This window comes from Carassius auratus, chromosome 32 (genome assembly GCF_003368295.1).
Source record: "Carassius auratus strain Wakin chromosome 32, ASM336829v1, whole genome shotgun sequence".
Taxonomy (NCBI): domain Eukaryota; kingdom Metazoa; phylum Chordata; class Actinopteri; order Cypriniformes; family Cyprinidae; genus Carassius; species Carassius auratus.
This window is the reverse complement of record NC_039274.1, coordinates 33290246-33312903: the sequence shown is the minus strand read 5'-3', so window position 1 is coordinate 33312903 and position 22658 is coordinate 33290246. Positions and strand designations below refer to the sequence as shown.

Here is a 22658-nt window from a genome sequence, read left to right as displayed (position 1 = left end):
ACACGAGAATGCGTCAAAAGGATGCACTCGCTTAAAATTAATCAAACGTGTTTTCGTTTTGATCATTATGCTATTCTTTTTTTTCCAGTGGTGGTTCCCACTGCATAGTAGGTATTGATTGGGTGCTTCACTCAAAGAGTTAATAAACACACGAAGGACAGCATTTTTTATTTCAAACGTCATACAGAAGGGCGTGATAAACCCTACTCGTGTACGAGATAAAAAATCTCACGTTGCTGGGTAACACTGGGAATAAATAAGCACAAAATAATGAGCACACAGCCATCACAAACAAAACACCCTGTTAAGCAGATTAGTCCCCACTTATCCCGCTGCCTTTATTCGCTTTCCAGAGGCGCAGTGTGCACTAAGTTGCCTCCTTCATCCTCTTCTTGGTTTATGTTCGCATTCCCCTCAGAATTAGAGAATCGGAGAACTGGGTGCGCAACAGCGGAGTCTGCGCGCCGTGAACGGAGAGGAATCAGCAGAGCGCGGAAGAATAATGATCCCGCTCCGGGAGAATCGGATTTTCTTTGCGCCCCGCAATGAATAAATAAACAGGGCGGTGGGAAAAACTCCGGGCGGATCGGTCAGTCGTGACCACGGGAGACTACGCATGTAAGATCGTCTCATGTCAATTCAAGTCAGTGCATGAGAAGACCACCAGTCACCGTAGTCGCTTTCAGAATGCAGGCGTGAGAAGAAACGTACTACGGCGGGGGAATTAAAGTGTGACGACGGGCGAGTGAACGGCACCCCCACAACAGTCTTAAGGGCCAGGGAGTGCGCGCGACTGCAGGGCTCCAGCATGTCGAACCGAAAGCACCGGGACAACCAGGAGATATGCGCCCGCAAGGTCCGAGAGCTCGCCCAGACGGGAATAAACAAGCACTGCTTCGAGTGCAGCCAGCCCGGGGTGACTTACATCGACATCACCGTGGGCTGCTTCGTATGCACGTCATGCTCCGGAATGCTGTGAGTAATAATGCATGTGATTATCACACGTCAAGATTCTGATTCGCGTTCCTAGACGAACGCCGGAAAAAAATTATGTGACTACATTGTAGCGCTGTCAGCGTGCGTTTGAGAGATCTCTAGTTGTGTTTACATTCAAGTCAGTCGGTAATTACTACTTTGTCGTTTTCAGGCGTGTCCTGGGCTCGCTTGCGTTTTACGTATCATTTCGTCATGATTTCAGGTTTGGCATCAATGTAAGCGTGTTTTCTGCATGTCAGCAAATGAATGGTGTGAGTGATTCCACTGAGCGGTGCTTCTACTTCAAGTTCTACACGATTTCACTATGCAACTGCACTTACTGTATGTACACAAATAGCTAGTTCTTCACTAGCACTGGAGAGAGAGAGAAAAAAAAGCAGCACACTTCCTTCACGGTTTTGTAATTTGTTGTTGCAAGAGGTTGTTGTTCACGTTCACAGCCCTGTCACATCCTGCACTGTTTATCTCACACGTGTCTCCTGTTTGTATTAAAATAAATGACCACCCATTGAACGTTTCCTCCGAACCTGTGTTTAACCACGCAGTTTGTGCTTGCGGTTTGTTTGTTTCAGGAGAGGGCTCAACCCACCCCACAGAGTTAAGTCTATTTCCATGACAACCTTCTCCCAACAGGAAGTGGAGTTTTTGCAAAACCATGGGAACGAGGTGAATGACAGGTCTAGCAGTACATGCTCATAAGAGATGCTGGGAACCACCTGCCTTTCATTTTTAGAGGTCATACAAGATGGCAAATGTGTATTGGTGTTTTTCAAAATCATTAGAAAAACACAAATATAGAGCATATTTTGCATATACATACTGTGCATTGTCTGATTTTAAACATGAACAACTTCATATATATCATACTCTGAATTCTATTAATGGAAAATACCACATGTGTAAGGGATAGACTTTCATAGTTTATATTTGGCTGTACATGTACAGTGGATGTGCATGTAAAATCATCCAGTCCATCCATAGAAAACTATAGAAAGACTAAAAACATCTGATGCCTTTCATCATATAAACTGCAGAACCAGGCTAACTTAGTTGTGGATGGAGCAAATGTTGGATAGCTTGACACCAAGAGCCTCTATTATGTTTTGTATTAAATCATCTGTGCTTAAATGGTGAGTGGGCACAGAATAATATATCGATTTTTTTTTTTAGTACTGTGGTTTTCCCGTAAATGTGTGAGCAAATCTGAATGGGGTTCAAGTACAGACACTGCTCTTTCACTCTCCGACCAACACACACACATGCTCACATTCACACCCACAATTGGCACTCCAGGATTCTTGCTCATTGCAGTTGAAGCCAACTCTGAATGCTCAGAGGGTGGGTGCCATTGCTTGTATAACTTCATTTGTTTCATTCCTCCTCTTACTGTCAGTAAAGCACTTTGAGTATGAGAAGGAACAGACATGCACAGCAAATATCAATGCAAGTGATGACATTGAAGTGAATGATAAATGAAAACTACACGGCTAAATCGTTACTGATCCATACACAAATCACAAAGCGTAACTGAGCCTAATAAATTGCATCTAAGCTTATTCTATGCTAAAAATGTATGCATTTTTTTTACATCACTGAGTATCTGGGTCAGAGTCAAATTTTTTAAGTACATCTGAAACATCATATTAGAACACATATTCGTTTCCTTGTAATGCAACAAACAGTAGCTGTTTGACATGTTAACATTAACTATTTATGTTTAGTAATAATAAAGATTTTTAGTTAACTGCAAACATAACCACAAAGATGCAATATGCTTTCTAAATAATGGTGCGTAGTCTTAATTTTACGTTAAAATGCTAGCAAACTAGGCTATATGACGATTGGCCTGTAACAGGCTGTATAAAGATTGTTCATGAGATTAATTATGTTCTTGGTTTATGGGGTCGTTAGGTTGGAAGGAGGACCTGGCTCTGCACATTTGACCTCAAAACAGATGGCTGTTTTGACGTGCGTGACACACAGAAGCTGAAAGAGTTCTTGCAGGACAAATATGAGAGAAAGAAATGGTGAGTGAGAAGAAGTGTGGTCATAAAGGCAGTTTCAGTGTGGATCAAACCGAATAATCAATACATGCCCTAAACCATTCTGCTTTTTCTCTCTGCATTATGTGTAGATGAAAGTCAAAGAATGCAATACTAAGAAGTGTCTGTTTTTCCAGGCATTTCTCGAAGAGCAAGATTCGCAGGGATGTGAACGAGTCCCCCTGGGGTCCAGGGGTTCAGGCTGTTCCAGTTCCACACGGTCCCGCTCAGAATCAGCCTCCGCCTGGACATCCTCTGAACCCCACTGCCCGACCCACTCGCATGCTGGTGAGGAAGAAATGAGGAAAGCTTTGGAAGTAAAAAGAAAAAAAGATTTGAAGACAAAAGAAAATGAGAGAGAAATGACAAAAAAATTTGATCAAACGTGGTTTCTTTTTACAATAAAATAGTAATTATAGAAATAATGTAAAAGTATCAAAATAGCAAAAAGGAAAAAAAAATATATATATACAATTTTTATCTAAACATTAGAAGAGAACAAAATAAAAAAACAGAGGGGAAAAGGACACAAGTGGCACCAAAGGAAAAAAACAAACAAATCAAAACCAATCTAACTCAAGTTCAACGTCTAACTTAACTAATAATAACAAAAACAAAACAAAAATAAGGAAAGCAGAGATAGCAAATGTTTCAATGTTTCACCATGACCACTCCCTCTCCTTGGACCTTAAAAATGACATTAATTAAGTAATCAAATTTAAATCCCTTATGAAAAATAACAATATTTTGTAATTACCATTTAAATCAGACTAATTAGCTATAATTGTTTGTCATAAATTAACATCTCAGGAAAATATTATAGAGTTAAAAAAAAATAAAAAAAGACAACGATTTCATACATGTCCACTGTAGAGGACAACAGGATTTAAAGCATATTTATTACGCATTTTAGGAGGTACAGGAGATACAGTCTGGAGAAGCTGATGCTAGTTGACGAAAGTCATGCCAGTCTGCAGATTTGAGTTGACAAATTTCATAGAGAATCGCATAGTGTATGATGTTCACAGACTCTGTTTTTTTTTAGCTTGAGACTATGATTCCATCCATGTTTGATATTTTCAGCCAATTTTAGAACACATGTGGTTTAAATTTGTCATGCGTCTCCTAGAAACAAGGCAGATGTTTCAGCATGAGATCTTCCTGGTAGTGTGGTAGTGTGTGATCGTCAGTAGTGTAGCGTATGATGATCAGTTTTTCTATTGTCTCTATTTACAAAGTTGGCAAGTATATAATGCAGAGTGTTTTAAAAGATTTTAAAAGTCATGTAAACTATTCCAGCCTTAACATGCTTTCATCTCTGATCTGAAAACCAGCCCCAAAATGTGTCACACCGAGGGTGCCGATCTGATTTTTAATACTGAATGTGTGTGTGTGTGTCCACAGTGCCAGTCCCAGTCCCAGTTGTCAATATGGGACAGAGGTCCTGCCGTCTCCTCAGCTGATAGCTGTACTGAGGTGTTCACTGCCAGACCAACTCGCTCACAGAGCTTCAGAGATCATCCCATTAAAGGTACAGCCTTTAAACTCTCTTCTCTACCCATCTGCTTTGCTTTCTTCCACTTTTCCTGTCCCCCCTTCCCCCTGCTTCTGTCTTATCTACCTCCCTCTTCTGATTATAAACACAGTTGTACTGTACCGTGACTCATCATTAAACTATAATTTATTCTGTCAGTTTTATTGTATGTTCCTCTCTCTCTGTCTAAGACACATTGTTAAGTAGTGTGGAGAGACAGAGACCAGGAACGATTTCTTCGGGAATGGGACACCAGAATCATCCCTCCTCCTTTCCAGCCCTTCCACGTCCTTCAGGTACGCAAAGACACGCACGTATTGTGTCTATCACATAGAATACATTTCTGTGAAGTATGAAATGGGATTCAAAAGTCCACATCGAAAATCTGGGGTTTCATTTTATTTAAACCTGGAAATAGATATAATGTTTTTGAAACACTTAAAAAATAAAGAGATTTGTTTTAAATATTATGATTTAAATTTAAAAGTAAGCTGTGATCAGAATTTGAAAATAATATATTTAATATAATTCAGATTAGAGAGTAATAATTAAAATTCTGCATTATTTATAAGCCACTAATCAAGAGTAAGCAAAATTGTGACATTGACATGTTAACAAATGGAGAAAAAAAACTAAGTAACTTAAATGAAACTTATGTGCATTTTAGAGTTAAGATGTATGCACACCAAGTTTTTTTTTTTTTTTTTTTGTAATCACCATCCTTTCCTATCAAAATGCATTGTACAGAATGCGAAAACGCAGAAAATCAAACCTGATCCGAAATTTGTTATGACAGATGATAGTTTCGGAGGCAGTGTGTAAACATGATTGACACAACGTGAAGTCGTATTTATTTATCAGCGTGCAAAAATTTTGGATGAAAATTGCATTGAAACATTGTATTGCCGTCTCAAAATTTTGGATCCCACTGTATAGATACATTTCTGTAGTGTTTAAAAATTCATTGTCCATCAATTCTTTCTTCAATATTGAGTCATAACAGTTTCATTTCATCTCATCTTCCTTCCCTTATCCTTTATTTCACAGCAAGTAGCACTTTCAAAAACAGCTTTACTTTAGGTAAGTCGCTTAAACGTTGTATGTAATTATGAGTGATTGCGCAATGCAGACACTTCAGCTATACCTCCGACCATCTGGCCAGCCATGACAAGCAAAATAAAATATAATCTTTGTGCATATGTGAGCATGTCATAGAGAAAGAAACAGAAAGAGGCAGAGGAAGAGTTTAATGCTATGCATAATTGAGCCCCCATGCAATAATGCTGTTAACAATAAACCAGTGGAAAGACTGTGGTTTAGATCAAGATCAGATGACCAAGCTAGTCTTAGAGAAGATAAATACAGACAGATATTCAGGATTTCAGCTGTTTGTGGCCACAGTATTATTTAAGCCAGTAAAGTAAAACGAGCTACAAAATCTAGGAAGCTATTTTGAAAGCACCTTTGCTCATCACCTAGTTCAGTCAAGCTTCAGAGATGTTTCTCACTGCAGAGTTTCTAAATACCAGCAGTGCCATGCTAAAGTCACAGAATGATATTGAATGTGTCCTGGACCCTGCTCCAGCCAGATACTTCAAAGCCCTACATCACAGCTGTGCCAGGTCAAGGAGAGACAATCTGCTCTTTGATAATGAAAAAGGCACAGGCTTTAAAGTAAAGGTATATTTAGACAATAGCCCAGACCTGTCTCACGCCTGTACTCACCAATAATCTGTTGATGTGGAAGAGTGTGTAGAATTGTTTGAGGGATATTAGGATGTGGTTAAATCATCTTGTTTATTAAACTTCAGCAAATAATGCTTTCATGCTATGGACGTGTGATCATCACAACTCGTGCAGCTTGTTGAGGAGAGGGGTGCAGTTACTTCTCTAAAGTGGTTGGACGTATGATTTTTGCCTCACAGACAATAAATACAGGCAGAAAAATCCTATCAGCTAACATCAAAGGGCTGACATGAGCCACATCTAGAGACTAGAATATCATAGAAACTCAGGGGTGAGACCTTTTGACTTGGGCCGGTTAGCAACTACCTAGCAACCACCCAGAATAGCTTAAAAACCACTGAACGATGCTTCTAGAACAAGCATTGCAACAACTTGGCATCACTCTAGCATCTTGTCAGTAAATTTTGCATGGCATTTTGAACATTCTTCATAAAATATAAAAATATAGCATAGAACTGCATGGTTGTCTGAATTTCTCCTTTGAATCTGAACATGTGTATGTTAAAGATTTAGATACTTTTCAGAATGCATGGGGGAAAATGTAGATGTTATATTCTTAAATTTAAACCTAAAGCTATATATATATATATATATATATATATATATATATATATATATCAAATAGTGTCTTACTCATTTAGTATTTATTAACATTTGGAATTAGCTTTTATTTTTATATTTTTGATTCTTATAGTTTATTCATTTTGATGTGTTGTTTTGGGATTTTTATTAGTATCTTTTTTAAGGTTTAATTTATATTTATTTCAGTTTTAACTTTAGTAATTGTAGTGATTTAACTTGAACTTTTTTCAGCTAGTTGCCAAGACAACATTTCTAATTTTCGTTTAAGTATTTCATATAATATTTGTATTTTATTTCAGCTTTATTTCAGTTATTGAAAATAGATTAGTAGGTTAATAACAGCACTAACTGCAAAATACTTGTGACTATCATCACTGATAGATTTTCTGATTGGTACAGGTCGCACTCTGTCAACTGGGGGTGGAGCTCCTTTTAGAGCTTTTCCTAAATCGCTGAGTTTGGATTTTGGGGGTCTAAGCCACGCCCACAGCACGCTAAGTTCTGCTGCTCCACCCCCTGTCACTCAGGATAAGTATGCAGCCTTATCACAGCTTGATAAAGTGTTCTTAGACAACACACCTGTCACAGGTAAGAAATAATGTTATGGAAATTATCTGTACCTTTTTCTTATAACATTTCTAAACCTACAGTTTCTCAGTTTATCAAATAATGTAAAACGGTTGTTGCTACACGCAGTATGTAGATTTGACAAGCACTTTAACACTTTTGTAGCCATTACAACAGCTCCCTCTGATGGACCCCCTCAGTACAGCACCCTCTTCAGTAACCGACCGTCCTCAAGTTCCACCCCTGCAAGGTAAAGCTTCAAATAAAATAGACGTTATTACACATAAACCAAAACTAAATAGAAAAACAATATCTTCCAACCCACATTACTGTTTAGATGTTTGTTTATGGCATTTCTGTGAACTAGTGAATTGTCTTTTCCTTAGTTTCCCTCAATCTATTTTTCTCTCTTTTGCAGCTCTCCAGGTGTTCCAGAGGCCACCTCTGGATCTCAAACATTTGCATGTGAGCAATTCAGAGTAGTAATCTGTACTTCAGATAGTTAGCCAGTCCAGAACTGAATCTGATGTGCAGTACGCATTGCCTTTCAGTTTTCAACTTTATTAAGTTATTTTTGAGTAAACACGTTATATTAGATTGAAATATATAGATACAGAATCATCAAATTTCCCAGAGATTTTCTAAACAGAACCACAGCTTGGGGGTGACACTCAACATTTGGATGACCTTATAGCAAAAAGTCTCTTAGATGGAAACATCTGCAAGTTCACAATAATTAAGTCAAAACTGGATCGGATCCCAAGTACAATTAATGCTAATGAGAGACGTTCTGCAGTGTGTGATACACAACCACACATTTTTCTCTCTCTCTTCCAGATTTCCCAAACCCCTTCAATTCTACAGCCAGTTGCACCCAGCCTATTCTGTCTCCTAGTAACCCCTTCAAAAGCACAGCCTCAGGTAAGAGATGTGCAGCCATGTCCACTTCATTTTTGCCTTTTGGAAAACAGGAAGCCTGTAATGCAGTCAATGCAGATTTTTGAAGTGTGATGTTAGCAGCACTTTTGGAAAGAAATCAGAGCTAGGATCAGTTTTTACCTTTAGTATATCAATAAAATGTATTTATGGACTGAGGTTATCTTAGAAACTGACTGTAAAGAAATGCATGCAACCCCTATAGATTCCTGACTGCAGATTAACCAAGCCTTAATTTGATCAGTGACATATATGGACATTTCCCACTGAAAGGTCTGTGCAGCCAAGAGTCAGCATTAATCTGATTTTGGGACACAAGCCCATGGTTATGTCTCGCGAAGGATACATTTTTACAGTGCTATAAATCTGATAGAGTGTCCTTGGCTTAAAAGGAACTTAATCCATAAAGCAATGAATCTGATAACTGGATATGCTGGTGTTCCCTTGTGGATCTATTGTGAGACCCTACTCTAATAAATCAAATAAAATGCTTACTCCCACAAATGCTGTAAACCTAGTGGTAGATCTCAAAGCCAACACAAACAGTGATGTCACCTGGTGGAATACCGATGCAAAGAGAGTGGTTTGCTGGATTTATTGTTGGCTGAATTCCAAGTGTTAAATAATACACTTTGTTTTTAGCAGCCAGCACATTTATCATGATGTCCTGAGCGCTGACACTCTTTTCAAACATGCAAACTGTCTTTTATGTCCAGAGTAAAACACAACTCTAACTACTGTATCTAGATATTGTGTGACTGCATGTCTGCTGATCTACACATACATATAGACATAAATATGACAGACATACAGATGGATGGATATATAGACAGATGGACCGATTGTTCAATCAGATTTCAGATAGATAGATATTCATATGTTTATTGTGTTTAAATGCCATGTTCAGGACATCTTGGCTTTCTGATTGACAGATGATGCCTCCTCCTCAGCTGTCTTTCCTCAATCTGTCTCTTTTCCTGCACCTGCCACCCAAAGTGCTTTTTCACACCAACAGTCTAGTAACCAGGAAGCGAACGGTGAGTATAGCAAGCTTAAGTCTTTAAATCTCCTTAATGGCAGTGAAACTCTTGTTCTTAAAATAGTCCATTAATGAATTAGTCCATTAAGAATCAGCCAGGAATTAGCACTTAAGAAGAGACCCTGCAGAGTGAAAACTCAAGATGACCACAGAGACTGGCCGTTTCATTGAGCTGAAGTGAAATATGTGCTATTTTTATCCTGATGGTTTTTGTTTGTAGGTTTCAACTCATTTCCTGCCCCAGAGTCTGTACCTAAAGTCCCACGACCAATGTCTGTCAACCCTTTTACTGTAAGCATGATTCTCTTTCTATGCTAAGAGTTAATAAAAGGGGTTTAGTAAATAAAATCATTTACAGACTGTAGTTTCAACTAAATTACAGACTTTAACCTGTGCTGGGTAGTAACTGATTTTATGTAATTTTTATGTAATTTTTATATTTTTATTTTATGCAAAAATTAAATACTTGTAATTAGATTACATTACATTCATCAAGGGAAAGGAAGGAAGATTGAGGGGCCATATAGAATAAAATAAATTAAATATTTAGTCTTTTTTAGTACGTTTTTTTATTTTATTTTTTATTTAAAATTATTTATTTGTTTTGCAGATTTTTAAGATTTAAGATTAGCAGAAAATGTACTCCTGCTCAGGCTATCCAAGATGTAGATGAGTTTGTCTCTTAATCAGATTTGGAGAAATTCAGTAACCCATCACGTGATCCTCTGTAGTGAATGGGTGCCGTCAGAATGAGTCCAAACAGCTGATAAAAACATCACAATAATCCACATTCAGTCCATCAGTTAAAATCTTGTGAAACAAAATGTTGCGTGTTTGTAATAAACAAACCCATCAAGTCATTTCCAGCTAAAATACGAGTTCGCTAATATTTTCTTTCAAAAATGAAAAAGTTGTCTCACCTGAATCAGGAGAGAAATGTGCATAGATCAAGCAGTGTTTACAGACAAAACGTTCAAAACAGTTCTAAACAAATACATGTGGATTTTGATGTGAGATGAAAACTGGGTGGGCTTTTTGACTGAAGGAATCGTTATTATGGATTATTAACTTGTATTTTAGCCAGAAGTGATGGTTTAAAGTTAAAAACATTTTAATGGTGGATTTATCACAAACATGCAGCTTTTCACTTTGTAAGATGTTACCTGATGGACTGGAGTTGTGTTGATAACTTGTGGATTATATGATGTATGTCAGCTCTTTGAACTGTCATTTTGACGGCACCCATTCACTACAGGGGATCCGTTGGGGAGCAATTTCTCCAAATCTGTTCCGATGAAACTCATCCACATGTTGGATGGCCTGAGAACGAGTACATTTTCAGCAAATGTTCATTTTTGGGTGAACTGTTCTTTAAATTATTAGTTTATTTATACATACAAACCTCCTGCAGTTCCTTCACAAACCCTAGTTTGGGAAACCCTGCCGTAATGTGGTGTTTAATGGACTACAATTTTGAAGCAATCTGCCCAGCACTGGTCTTAGACTTCTATAAGCATACAACATTTTTCAGTATGTGTGTGTGAGGGGTTAAGAGCGTCTCTGTGACTTCTCTTAGGGGAATGTTTACCCGAGCAGAGGAGCATCACTGAACCCTTTCATCTGAACCACCTCGGCCATGGAGAAAGAGGAGAGCGAGTGGAGCTTGTTTACTTTGCCATACCTACAGAAAACACCCAACACTTTTGTGTGCATCTTCATGTATGTTTAAAGGTGTGTGCGTTTGTTAGCAGATATTGTACATGTACAGTAACTATTTGTACATGCTTTGTTGTATGTGTGCGCGCGAGTGTTGTTTGTACATTCCCTTTTGTACCAGATGCTATAAATTAAGATGTGATTGTGTGTGTGTTTGTGTACATTTGTGTGGGTTTTGCCTCATATCAGGAATGAGAACTTCAGATGAAAGGTGCTTATGAGAGCCATTCACTCACAAACACACACACACACACACACACAAGCTGCTGCTTTGATCTTTCCACACATTAGAACTTCTCGTGCCAATTTCACCCTAACCTGAGTGCCCACTTACTATACTCAAACACTGAGGTCGACACATTATAATAAAATAGGAGCAATTCAAGCTTCAGATCATCTCACTAATGCGTTTCTCCTCAGTGCCGATTTGGTTTATTTGATTCAGATGCATGTTAAAGAAATGGCATAAACAAAACAGGCATTTCCTTCACTTTTCTGTCTGTGAATGTATGCCAGGCTTGTTTCTATTTATTTTGACATTGACGTTTCATTTAAAACGTTAATAAGTATTTGTGTGTGCATTGTTGAACTGCATGCGCTTCTCAAGCTGAGCAGGAAGCTGCTGAATGTACTGCAGTTTCAGTTATTATGAGGGAAAAAATGTTCCTTGTATGGACCAAAAATTGTCTAATATCGTCAAGTTTTCTGTATAATGTAGAAATTACTTCTTTTGCAAAAGGATTCATATAGAATGTCTTTGTATCCAGATGTATCCATGTGCATAAAGCTGTCCATAACTGTTGTGTCAATGTGTATTGTTTATTTATGTGATGCAAATCAAACTGAATTTGCTGCTTTCGGAATTTCATGCAATATCTTTTTACGACAGCATCATTTGTATTCTGTGAAGATTATTATTGCATTTTGAATGTATTTGCACTCTATGAACATTAGGGCTTTCAACTAAAAATTAAAATGAAAAGTATCAATTTCACCTCACACTTGACCTTGTCTAATTTTTATGATCGGGTGATTGAGGTTTGATAGAATTATAGTTGAAATAGCCATGTTCATTTATATATTTACTTCAAAGTATTACTTGGGTTAACCACTGCATCTTCTAAAAATGCACACATCGCCATATATATTTATTAATATAATTTTAATATAATTTTTTTACCTAAAATCATAAATGTCCTGTTCACGTTGTCAAAAACTCAGCTGCAACGGACCAATTAGTACACTAGGGGTCGCAAATAATCTTTTTGAATAAAGGTAAATAAGTAGGCTATTTAAATTATTTAATAAAGAATTTTAGGATTTCATTTGTTTATTTTTTCTTTTATTTATTATTTATAATCTACACCTGCATTACAGACTTATTCATACGGTACAGCCAAACCATTTTTCTCCTCACGGAAAGTAGAACCAAAAATGTTTGGCAATGTATTAAAGGATGATATACAACAGACTTATTTTTAAGTATTTTGCTCATTGTTTTCCTTCTATTTGTCACTTCTACAAATTTTCTGCAATAACTTAATAGATTTATGACGAGGAGTGTAACAATGAACGTGTATTACTTCAAACAAGTATTTATTTTATGTAGGCTAACTACCTAAAATAGTAAATAATCCAACAGTGATTAGTATTCTACAGAACAGTTTTTTTTTTCGGTTGCACTATTAAATGTAAATAAATACCACTTGTTAGGCTACTAATACTTACTGTAGGCTATTGTTTTGCTTTAAAATCCCCATTGAATTAAATGGGCAACATTAATATGTAAATTCGTGTAAAAATGACGACGCAAAGAAATAAAATACAAATTATGTAGGCTACTTAATAAATTTTATACCAATCACAAGATACCGAATTCCTTAGTAAAAAAAATTAAAATAGGCCTATTACTCCTACTATTATTACTACTGCTAACAAAACAGATACTGATTTTTAAACGAATACATTTTTGACCGTTAAAAAAAAGTGTAATTTGTTTTAAGCAGTGTTGAGTCAGGACAGTCCAGACAGAGGCTAATGAAATCCGATTCTGATCCACATCCTCGCGCTCTACACAGCTTTAACTCTCCGCGCGCCCTCTCCCTCCCTCACACTCTCTCTCTCGCTCTCTCTCACACACACACACACAAACACACACTACAGAAGACTGATGGGTGACAGAGCTTCACACAGTAGCAGTGAACGCTGCGCTGGAGAGGAGGGGTGACGAGGAGCTGTCTAGTGTACACTACAGTAATGAGATTATTTAACTCCCAAAGCTTCTTCTAAATAGTAATAGTTGCGCTATTTCTCGCGCACCGCTCCACATGTGCTCGCGTGTGCGCGCTCGAGGACTCGTCTGCTCCCTCTTTCTGCTCGACTCATGCATGGAAAAGCGTAGCGTTTAATATAATTTTTTATATTAAACTGCTTCTTGGAACTTCCCTGGCCATATGCGCACATGACTTTTTTTGATACAGAAGAGGTGGAAGGAGGTTATATTTGTTTTCGTCTGCAACTTCTAGGGCTGAACTTTTTTCAGCGCGGTTGAGCAAAACAGACCCCGCGAGACATGGAGAACAACACCGACTCGCAGAGCAGCACAGAGGACGTCCGTAAAAGCGGGTATCTCCGCAAACAGAAATCCATGCACCGGCGGTACTTTGTGCTTCGGACGGCTTCGGAGCGCGGCCCGGCTCGACTCGAGTACTACGAGAGCGAGAAGAAATTTAGAGGTAAAGCGCCCGTGCCTAAAAAGGCTTTGGCGCTGGAGACGTGCTTCAACATCAACAAACGGGCCGACTCGAAGAATAAACACATGATAGTGCTCTACACGCGGGCTGAGAGTTTCGTGGTGGCGGCGGAGAACGAGACGGACCAGGAGGAATGGTACCAGGCGATGGTGGAACTTCAATGCAAGAGTAAGTCTGAGAAATAAAGCATCAAGAGATTGCAGAAGAGTGGTTAACTTAGGTGTTAACGTGATAAGCTTCGTTTCATTGCATCTTGCTTGCCATCTCCTCCAATTTCTCCTGTATAATGAAATAAATGTGCTGTAGTTTCATGTAAAATGGTAGATTAGAACACATCCACAGACTTTCTCGTTGCTTTAGTAATGGAGACTTTGGGTCCTCATCTATGGAGGACCAAACCTGCAGAAATGAAATAAATATATGTAATAGCAGGAAAATAAATAAAGAAGTAAATGACTTGATAAAAACAAAAATAATTAATTTTTTTATAAAATGTAATCCTGGATTTATTTTTGACCTTTTTACTATATGTATTTTCTATATTTATTTGTATTCTTTTTTAATTTAATTGAATAATCCTCTTATTTATTTGTATATTTAATTCATATATGTATTTATTTTTAAATGTATTTATTCATGCATAAACATTTTTTTTATTCCCACATTTTTTTTCCCACATTTTTAATTTATTTCTTTTTACTTGTCTGTGCATTGCAACATGGAAATGAGGGAGGCGGTCCTTGTGGAGCTCCGGTTAATCATTGGTTGAAAGCTCACACAGAAGAGTAATATCAAACTGATAGAGATTGAAGTTTGTGGGATTAACTAATGAGTTGCAAAATATTTTCACAGGTTCATGTTGAATTATTTTATAGCGACTGAATTACGTTACTTATCCTGACATTTTCGTCATTAAAGGGATAGTTCACCCAAAAATCTAAATTATGTCATTAATAATTCAACCTCATGTCGTTCCAAACCAGTAAGACCTCCATTTATCTTCGGAACAAAGTTTAAGATATTTTAGATTTAGTCCGAGAGCTCAGTCCCTCCATTGAAGCTGTGTGTACGGTATACTGTCCATGTCCAGAAAGGTAGTAAAAACATCATCAAAGGAGTCCATGTGACATCAGAGTGTCAGTTAGAATATTTATCAGAAATACATTTTGGTCCAAAAATAGCAAAAACTACGACTTTATTCAGCATTATCTTCTCTTCTGTGTCTGTTGCGAGAGTTCAAAACAAAGCAGTTTGTGATATCCGGTTCACGAACGAATCATTCGATTTAACCTTTTTGAACCAGTTCTACCAGAAAGACTCGGGAGATAGAAGTATGTAAGAAGCATACATTTATTGACAGCTCAGCGAGCACAATTATAAATTTCTTTGGCGGAAGGCCCCGTCCATGGTTCGTAATCCGAGGGTAGCGAATCTGCATTTCCTGCCTGAAGACGAAGGCAGGGGCGCAGCAGACCCCCCCTGGAAGGTAAGGACAGGACCATCCTGGTGGTGGTGGGGAGGGTGGAGGTTGTCGCGTCGGCATCTGCAAACTCAAACATGTGTAAGTACGATCTTTTATACAGGAGTATAAAGACAAGATTGGATAATGATGAAGGTAATTAGTGACGAAGTGATTGAGTCTTCCTGGCAGAACTTAGGCTAAAGCTTCCATTTCACCAAATCGAACTGAATCGTTTTAAACGGTTCGCGTCTCCAATACACATTAATCCACAAATGACTTAAGCTGTTAACTTTTTTAATGTGGCTGACACTCCCTCAGAGTTCAAACAAACCAATACCCTGGAGTAATGCATGCACTCAAACAGTACACTGACTGAACTGCTGTGAAGAGAGAACTGAAGATGAACACAGAGCCGAGCCAGATAATGAACAACAGACTGACTCATTCTCGAGTCAAGAACCGTTTCTGTCAGACGCGTACGATTCGAGAACCGAGGAGCTGATGATACTGCGCATGTGTGATTCAGCGTGAAGCAGACTGACACACAGAGCGTCTGAACCGAACTGAATCTTTTGGTGATTGATTCTGAACTGATTCTGTGCTAGTGTTATGAGCCCAGGTGAACCAAAGGCTTGAATCAAGGGCAATCATCGCCAATGACGCCATTACGTTGTGCGCAAAAGAACCGGTGAACCGTTTTCTTCAACCAGTTTATTGAATCGAACTGTCCGAAAGAACTACTGGTGATCCGAAAACCGATGCAACCGGTTCTTGACTCGTGAACGAGTCATAATCTGGCTCGGCTCAGTGTTCATCTTCAGTTCTCTCTTCACAGCAGTTCAGTCAGTGTACTGTAGGGCTGTAGATATCGAATATTTTAGTAATCAAGTATTATACCAAAAATTCCATCAATTAATAGAGTAATCGGATAAAGTGTGTTTTTGTTTAATTAAAGTGCAATAGTAATTATACAAGAGAAAATAAGACTCCTGGGTATCTTAAAATGAACAACTAAGTTTCCTTTTATAGAAAGATTTTTTTTTTTTACTTTTTAAATGCATAGAATGCAATGCATACATCAAAAATAAAAATTTGTTTCTCTGTCTGTACTTGTACTGTGAACAATGAAAACAAAGTTGACAGATTAATTAAGTGCATTTAAGTGCCATTCAGTTAGGGTTTTAAATAAAGCATTTTCTGAGATGCACATTAAACATTAAACACACAAAACATTAATTTAATTTATCTTTTAATTATTGAAAATTAAGCAAACTTACTTTTTGGTAAACAAACGGGATTTACTATTAAAACTAAAACATGGAAGAAATGTTGTGTGATTAAACCTTAAAAAAAAATTATGTTTTTTTTTTTTTTTTGTAGTAGGCTATGTAAAATCTGCTGAACAATAGTAACACAGGACTTTTATTTTGACGGGTTGACGTACCTTTACAGTTCTTTGTATGTGATGATGTGACGCTAGTTTTACTCAAATCAAACAGTCAAGTGCTCATGAAGTGACTGTCAGAGCATTTCTGGTCTGGAGATGTTGTTCATGTGTTCATGTCCTTATTTAGTGAGACAGCAGATGCTGAAATCACCACGAGCGTCACGCGCTTCAGTGTGTGTTAATACAGGAAGACGCCCTTCTGCTCCATTCATTAAGACAGACACACAGAACATGCAGGATTCAAATTCAAATAGACTGTTATTTACAGATATTAGTCCATATCGTGATTTGATGTAAGTGCAATGACCTATTTTTGATTAATTCATTCAAACTTTGGCAAATTCCGTGCCATTCCGCTTTAAACTGTAAATTCCATTTTTATGACTGGATTCGGCGATTCCCTCCGCGTTTTCTGCATTGCGGAAATCATAGGGCCCTAGTTGTGGTATGCCGGCTCTATCTTGCAATGGACACAAGCCACGACGTTCTCTTTGCGTTTGCCAAATCAAATTTGCCAAATTTGATTTGAGGGTTCGCGCCCTCTAATCAAAACACTGCTGACTCCTTGCAGTATGAGATTTCGGACACAGCGCTTGTGTCTCCTTCCGCTTTGTGGGTGACGTAAACAAGTTGTGTCACATTAAAAAAATCATTGCGAAAGAACCTGACGTGAGATTTAAAATAAATTAAAAGAGGCTTTGAGGCAGAGGAATTTGCCTCAATCATTTTTTGTAATCAAGTTACTCGAGGAATCGTTTCAGCCCTAGTGTACTGTTTGAGTAAATGAATTACACCGGGATATTGGTTTGTTTGAACTCAGAGGGAGTGTCAGCCACATTAAAAAAGTTAACAGCTTAAGTCATTTGTGGATTAATGCGTATTGGAGACGCGAACCGTTTAAAACGATTCAGTTCGATTTGGTGAACTGGTTCAAAAAGATCCGGTTACATTGAATGATTTGTTCGCGAACCGGATATCACAAACTGCTTTGTTTTGAACTCTCTCACAACAGACACGGAAGAGAAGACAATGCTGAATAAAGTCGTAGTTTTTGCTATTTTTGGACCAAAATGTATTTTTGATGCTTAAAAAAATTCTAACTGTCACTCTGATGTCACATGGACTAACGTTTCTTTGATGATGTTTTTCTTACCTTTCTGGACATGGACAGTATACCGTGCACACAATGGAGGGACTGAGAGCTCTCGGACTAAATCTAAAATATCTTGAACTGTGTTCCAAAGATAAACGGAGGTCTTACGGGTTTGGAACAACATGAGGGTGTCATTAATTACATAATTTTAATATTTTAACCCTTTAAGCCCGCAACTATCAATGGCGTTGATGAGTTTCTTGGTTGATGATGCCTCTAGACCATAGATAAGCCCTGGTGGAGGTTTATAGTCTTCATTTTTATAGTTCATTTAGTAATCACAGAGAAAATCCCAAAAGCGTTATGAGCCTAAATTAAATTGTAAACCTGTTGCACCAAATGTCTTCATGGTCTACTTTGGCTCACAATGCATTTTGAAAACACGGCCTTCTTTTCTTTAGATGTTTTATGGCAGTTGGCAAACCATCTTAAATGGTTCATTTACTGCCGCTGACTGAACAGGAGTGTGAACTGTGAAGTATTGGAAACGCAGCCTACAGGAAGATGACGTCTATATACGAAAGTTAAATACGACATTGGCATACATGTTTGTAATTTCAATAGCATTTGCAGTTAACATTTTACAATGTCTTACAGTCACAAAACCAAATGTAAAGTGTTCATTTTCGTATTGGGTATATTGAACAATATTTAGATATGATTTGACAGTATATTTTCAAATCATATCTAAATTTACAGTATATCTTTTTTTGTGATTACAAAATGAACACAACTTCGAAATCTCCACCAAGTGTGTCTAGAGGCGTCATCAACCTAGAAACTCATCGACGACATTGATGGTTGGCTTAATGACAGACTTTACAGGATAAGTAGCTGAATTCAGTCGCTATAAAATAATTGAACATAATAATGTGAATCTGTGAAAAAGTATTTTGCAACTTTCTCAACCAATGATTCAGCGGAGCTCCACAAGGACTCCCTCATTTCCATGTTGCAATGCACACGGAAAAGTAACAAGAAATAAAGGAATAAATAAATCTGGAAATAAATACATGTGGGAATTAAAAATATATATGCAAAATGAATGAATGCATGAATAAAAACTTAAATACACTATTAAATAAATATAAAAATATATGAAGGTATAAAGAAGAAGAATAAAAATAAAAGTAAATAAATACATAAAATACTGTAATACATAAAGGAAAAATACATTAAGGAGAAAAGTAATTAAAAAAAATAATTCAGGGTTACATTTTATTATAAATGCACTTCAGTTGTTTTTATTCATGTCATTTATAACTTCATTTATTTTCCTGTTATTTTATTGATTTATTTATCTATATATTTATTAGGTTTTTAATTTTTTAATTTATCATGTCTTCTCACTAGAGCTCAACTTGCATTTTAATTTATCCTGCGAGATCCCTCAGTAACATTTTCCCCAATCTTTCTGTCAAGGCAGTGCATGTTTATCTACTTCCATTTATATCTGTTAAATAATATTTACAATAGCTCAGTGTTTAGGACAGTATTACAGATAGTGTTTGAATTATTCAGTGAATTATTTACTTTCAGTCTGCTGAGATTTAGTTCAGTTAACTGGAGTTGAAGCGAAAGTGAACTCATACTGGACTGAAGTCATGCATGGCTTCAGTGTTCTTTGTTCGCTGTCTTTATATAATTTATTCTCAGTTTGAATGATTATTTTGTTTTCACTATATTGAAATAACCAATGAGAAATCTTGATTTTCTAAACCGTAAAAGAATCCCTCAAAATAATTAAAGGGGACCCATTTAATTAAAGGGCTCATTGTCCCCCCACACCCACTGGTTACAGAACTACCAAATTTACTTTGCAAATACATAAATGACAAACATACATATTTTACCATGTTTCTTTGTTGCAGTTTAATACTACTGCAAAACTTTCTTTGTTAATTTATATTGGCCCCTATTGACAAATTATCTGCATTATTCTGCTTTTGCGATAAAACACAACTAAATCATCTCTAGTAATGTTTTCTAAAAGTTGCTAATTAAATCACATGGACGATTTCTTTACATAATGTGAATTTGAAAAAGATAGTGAACATTATATAACCCCTCACTCTTAGAATGAACTGTACTGGTGAAAGCAGGTACACTTGGAAAGAGTAAACATACAAAAAGAGCAGTGACCGTGACTCCTACAGCAATTACACAGCACTGCATGTTCCTTGGGTCTGGGAGATACTGTACCATTAACGAACCCAACATGTGAGGCAACCCTTACAATCCAATATCAAGAGTCCAAGCAGCTATTACTGCATTACACAATGAATGAACCAACTATATGCACAGATACATATGTAGATTATTAATTTACGGGCTTTTTATGCATTTAATTGGAGAGGACAGTACAGAGCAGACAGGAAAGCATTGAGTGGAGAGAGGGGAGCAGGTGGGAATCAATCTCAGGTCACCATGAACACAGTTGCACTACATGTTGACACACTAACCACCAGGCTATCAGTGCCAACGACATATGCAGATTCTGAAAAGGATTTATTTGCAACCAAAGGGTTGAATTTCATTTGTTTTACTCTGAATGCAATGCAAAGACTCTTTGAATTTACATAATGTGTGTGTGTGTGTGTGTATTAAGTCACTTTATGGTGTTTACTGGATATTAAAGGGGGGGGGGGTGAAATGCTATTTCATGCATACTGAGTTTTTTACACTGTTAAAGAGTTGGATTCCCATGCTAAACATGGACAAAGTTTCAAAAACTAAGTTGTACGTTTGAAGGAGTATTTCTGTTCCAAAAATACTCGGTTTGTCACAAGTTTCGGAAAGTTTTTTTTCGAGTATGGCTCTGTGTGACGTTAAATGGAGCGGAATTTCCTTATATGGGTCCTAGGGCACGTCTGCCAGAAGAGTGCGCGCTCCCGTATAGCAGAGCACTGAGAGCACAACAGACATTCACTGATCAGAGCGAGAGCGTCGCGAAATGTCACAAAAGGAGTGTTTTGGTTGCCATGGGCAAGACAACCCTACACAGATTACCAAAAGAGAAACAGCATTAAGGGACCAGTGGATGGAGTTTATTTTACAGAGCATCAACAGAGTTGTGCAAGTGTTTGTGTTTGTTCCCTGCATTTCGAAGATGCTTGTTTTACAAACAAAGCCCAGTTTGATGACGGATTTGTGTATCGGTTATTTCTTAAGGATGATGCAATCCCAACGAAAAAGGGTCACGATCGTGTGTTGGACCCGCTGGCGGTGAGTAAAACTGCTTAAAATATCTCTGCCTCCTTGTTAGTGCGTCCGCCTCCCATCGGAGACCCGGGTTCGAGCCCTGCTCGGAGCAAGTCGTATCTGCTGCTGCTCTCGTTCAGTTTCAGCCTCGGGATCTGATTCTGGATCATAAATAAACGGCTGAATCTGACTGTTAGCCATGGTTTGTTTTTGATGTTTTTTTCCTCACGGTAATGTCACAGCTTCCAAACGCTCTCAACGCAAAAGCCTATTCGCGCTCGTGATTCTTTAGCTCACGCCTCCAGCCGGTCGTGTTTTTCCGGGAAAAATCGGTGCAGACTATCTTTCTCTTATGAATATAATAAAACTAAAGACTTTTTGGAGTTATGAAGGATGCAGTACTACTCTATAGGTACTCAAGATTAACAGGATATTGAGTGAAAACGAGCATTTCACCCCCCTTTAAAGGAGATAACATCTTAAGAAAATGTGAGGGTCAGGCTAGAGATGACCCTTCTAGCTGTCACCCAGAACACCCCTAACTGGAAAATAGGCTAAACAAACCAGTCGACTGATGGGCTGGTTAAATATTTTGACATCTGTCTTACCTCCATTGCTGCTTTCTGCTGAGTTTAACATGTTGATGGGCCGGACAACTGTGAGATGAATGGGAATGTTGTTCAAATCAACTTTACACATCTTAATGCGTTTATCTTAATAAACATCTTAATGCTCCCTGTCCATATTCTTTACAGGCATTACTAGCCATGATAATTGAGAATCTGTCCAGCGGCTTTTCAAATTACGCTGGGGATGAAATTTCAGTTGCTGCCTTCATCCGCTTTGATTCATTCATTTGCTATTCATTGAGTCTTGGGTTTGACTTATTCCTTTAAACATTTATTTTCTTTCACACTGATCTTTTCTCCTGTGTTCTTTCATTCATTCTCATGCATGCATCAGTAATCTACATATCGACATTACTTGACGTAGGCAATACAAATTGTATTTATAAAATATAATTAGGCTTTTAAAATGTGGATCTGTGCTTTGATGTTTACATACAACAACTGAGATTTAACTAGTAATCATAACCTCATACTGACAAGAACAAGAATTTGCACTATGAACAAGGCTAAGGAGTTAAGTGATGCAAATAGTTGAATATTTTCCCTTTGACTAAGGTTTTGGACTTGCAGCTGTCTATTTTATCTGTATATTACTAACCACTTACTGAACACAGAGAACACAATCATTAAAAGCTTCAGCTGTGGAAACAATGATGAACAATCTGGTTTAGGGGCTGGGCTTAATGAAACATTCAAGCACATGCACACATAGTTAGTGTTAACTATTTTCATGTAAAGGAAATCTTTAATGGACTGTTTATTAGATGGGCTACATTACACTTCAAAGGTTTGGGGTTCAAAAAATACATTAATATTTAGTTTATTCAGCAAGTTTTACTCATTAATTTGATCCAA

General features: G+C 37.5%; 2 protein-coding genes across 7 annotated transcripts in view; both read left to right on the top strand.

Moving 5' to 3' along the window:
- The first annotated feature begins 229 nt into the window (after positions 1–229).
- On the top strand, positions 230–11965 carry LOC113052230 (arf-GAP domain and FG repeat-containing protein 1-like). Of its 4 annotated transcripts, none has more exons than XM_026216620.1 (15): positions 231–975; positions 1148–1198; positions 1569–1662; positions 2908–3023; positions 3176–3326; positions 4443–4569; positions 4764–4868; positions 5620–5652; positions 7300–7488; positions 7633–7717; positions 7886–7932; positions 8305–8388; positions 9336–9440; positions 9663–9733; positions 11019–11965. In XM_026216620.1, the coding sequence occupies exons 1-15, from the start codon at positions 809–811 to the stop codon at positions 11064–11066; spliced, it is 1473 nt and encodes a 490-aa protein (XP_026072405.1). In that variant the 5' UTR covers positions 231–808; the 3' UTR covers positions 11067–11965. The 4 variants fall into 4 exon arrangements, with proteins under 4 accessions (XP_026072406.1, XP_026072405.1, XP_026072407.1 ...); XM_026216623.1 differs by having other exon boundaries at positions 879–975; positions 1148–1211; XM_026216621.1 differs by lacking the exon at positions 5620–5652 and having other exon boundaries at positions 230–975.
- A 1323-nt stretch (positions 11966–13288) lies between these two features.
- Positions 13289–22658, top strand: part of LOC113052229 (insulin receptor substrate 1-B-like) — a 42076-nt gene continuing 32706 nt past the window's right edge. For all 3 annotated transcript variants that reach the window (XM_026216619.1, XM_026216616.1, XM_026216617.1), the window contains exon 1: positions 13289–14079. In XM_026216619.1, coding sequence (XP_026072404.1) covers positions 13731–14079 — 349 coding nt within the window. In that variant the 5' untranslated portion in view covers positions 13289–13730. The remainder of the gene's footprint in view (positions 14080–22658) is intronic.

Coding starts and splice junctions, on each gene's coding strand:
- LOC113052230 (XM_026216620.1), top strand. CDS start 809: ATGTCGAACCGAAAGCACCGGGACAACCAGGAGATATGCGCCCGCAAG. Junction 1,663..2,907: donor TGCAAAACCATGGGAACGAG/GTGAATGACAGG, acceptor TGGGGTCGTTAG/GTTGGAAGGAGGACCTGGCT. Junction 8,389..9,335: donor CTTCAAAAGCACAGCCTCAG/GTAAGAGATGTG, acceptor TCTGATTGACAG/ATGATGCCTCCTCCTCAGCT.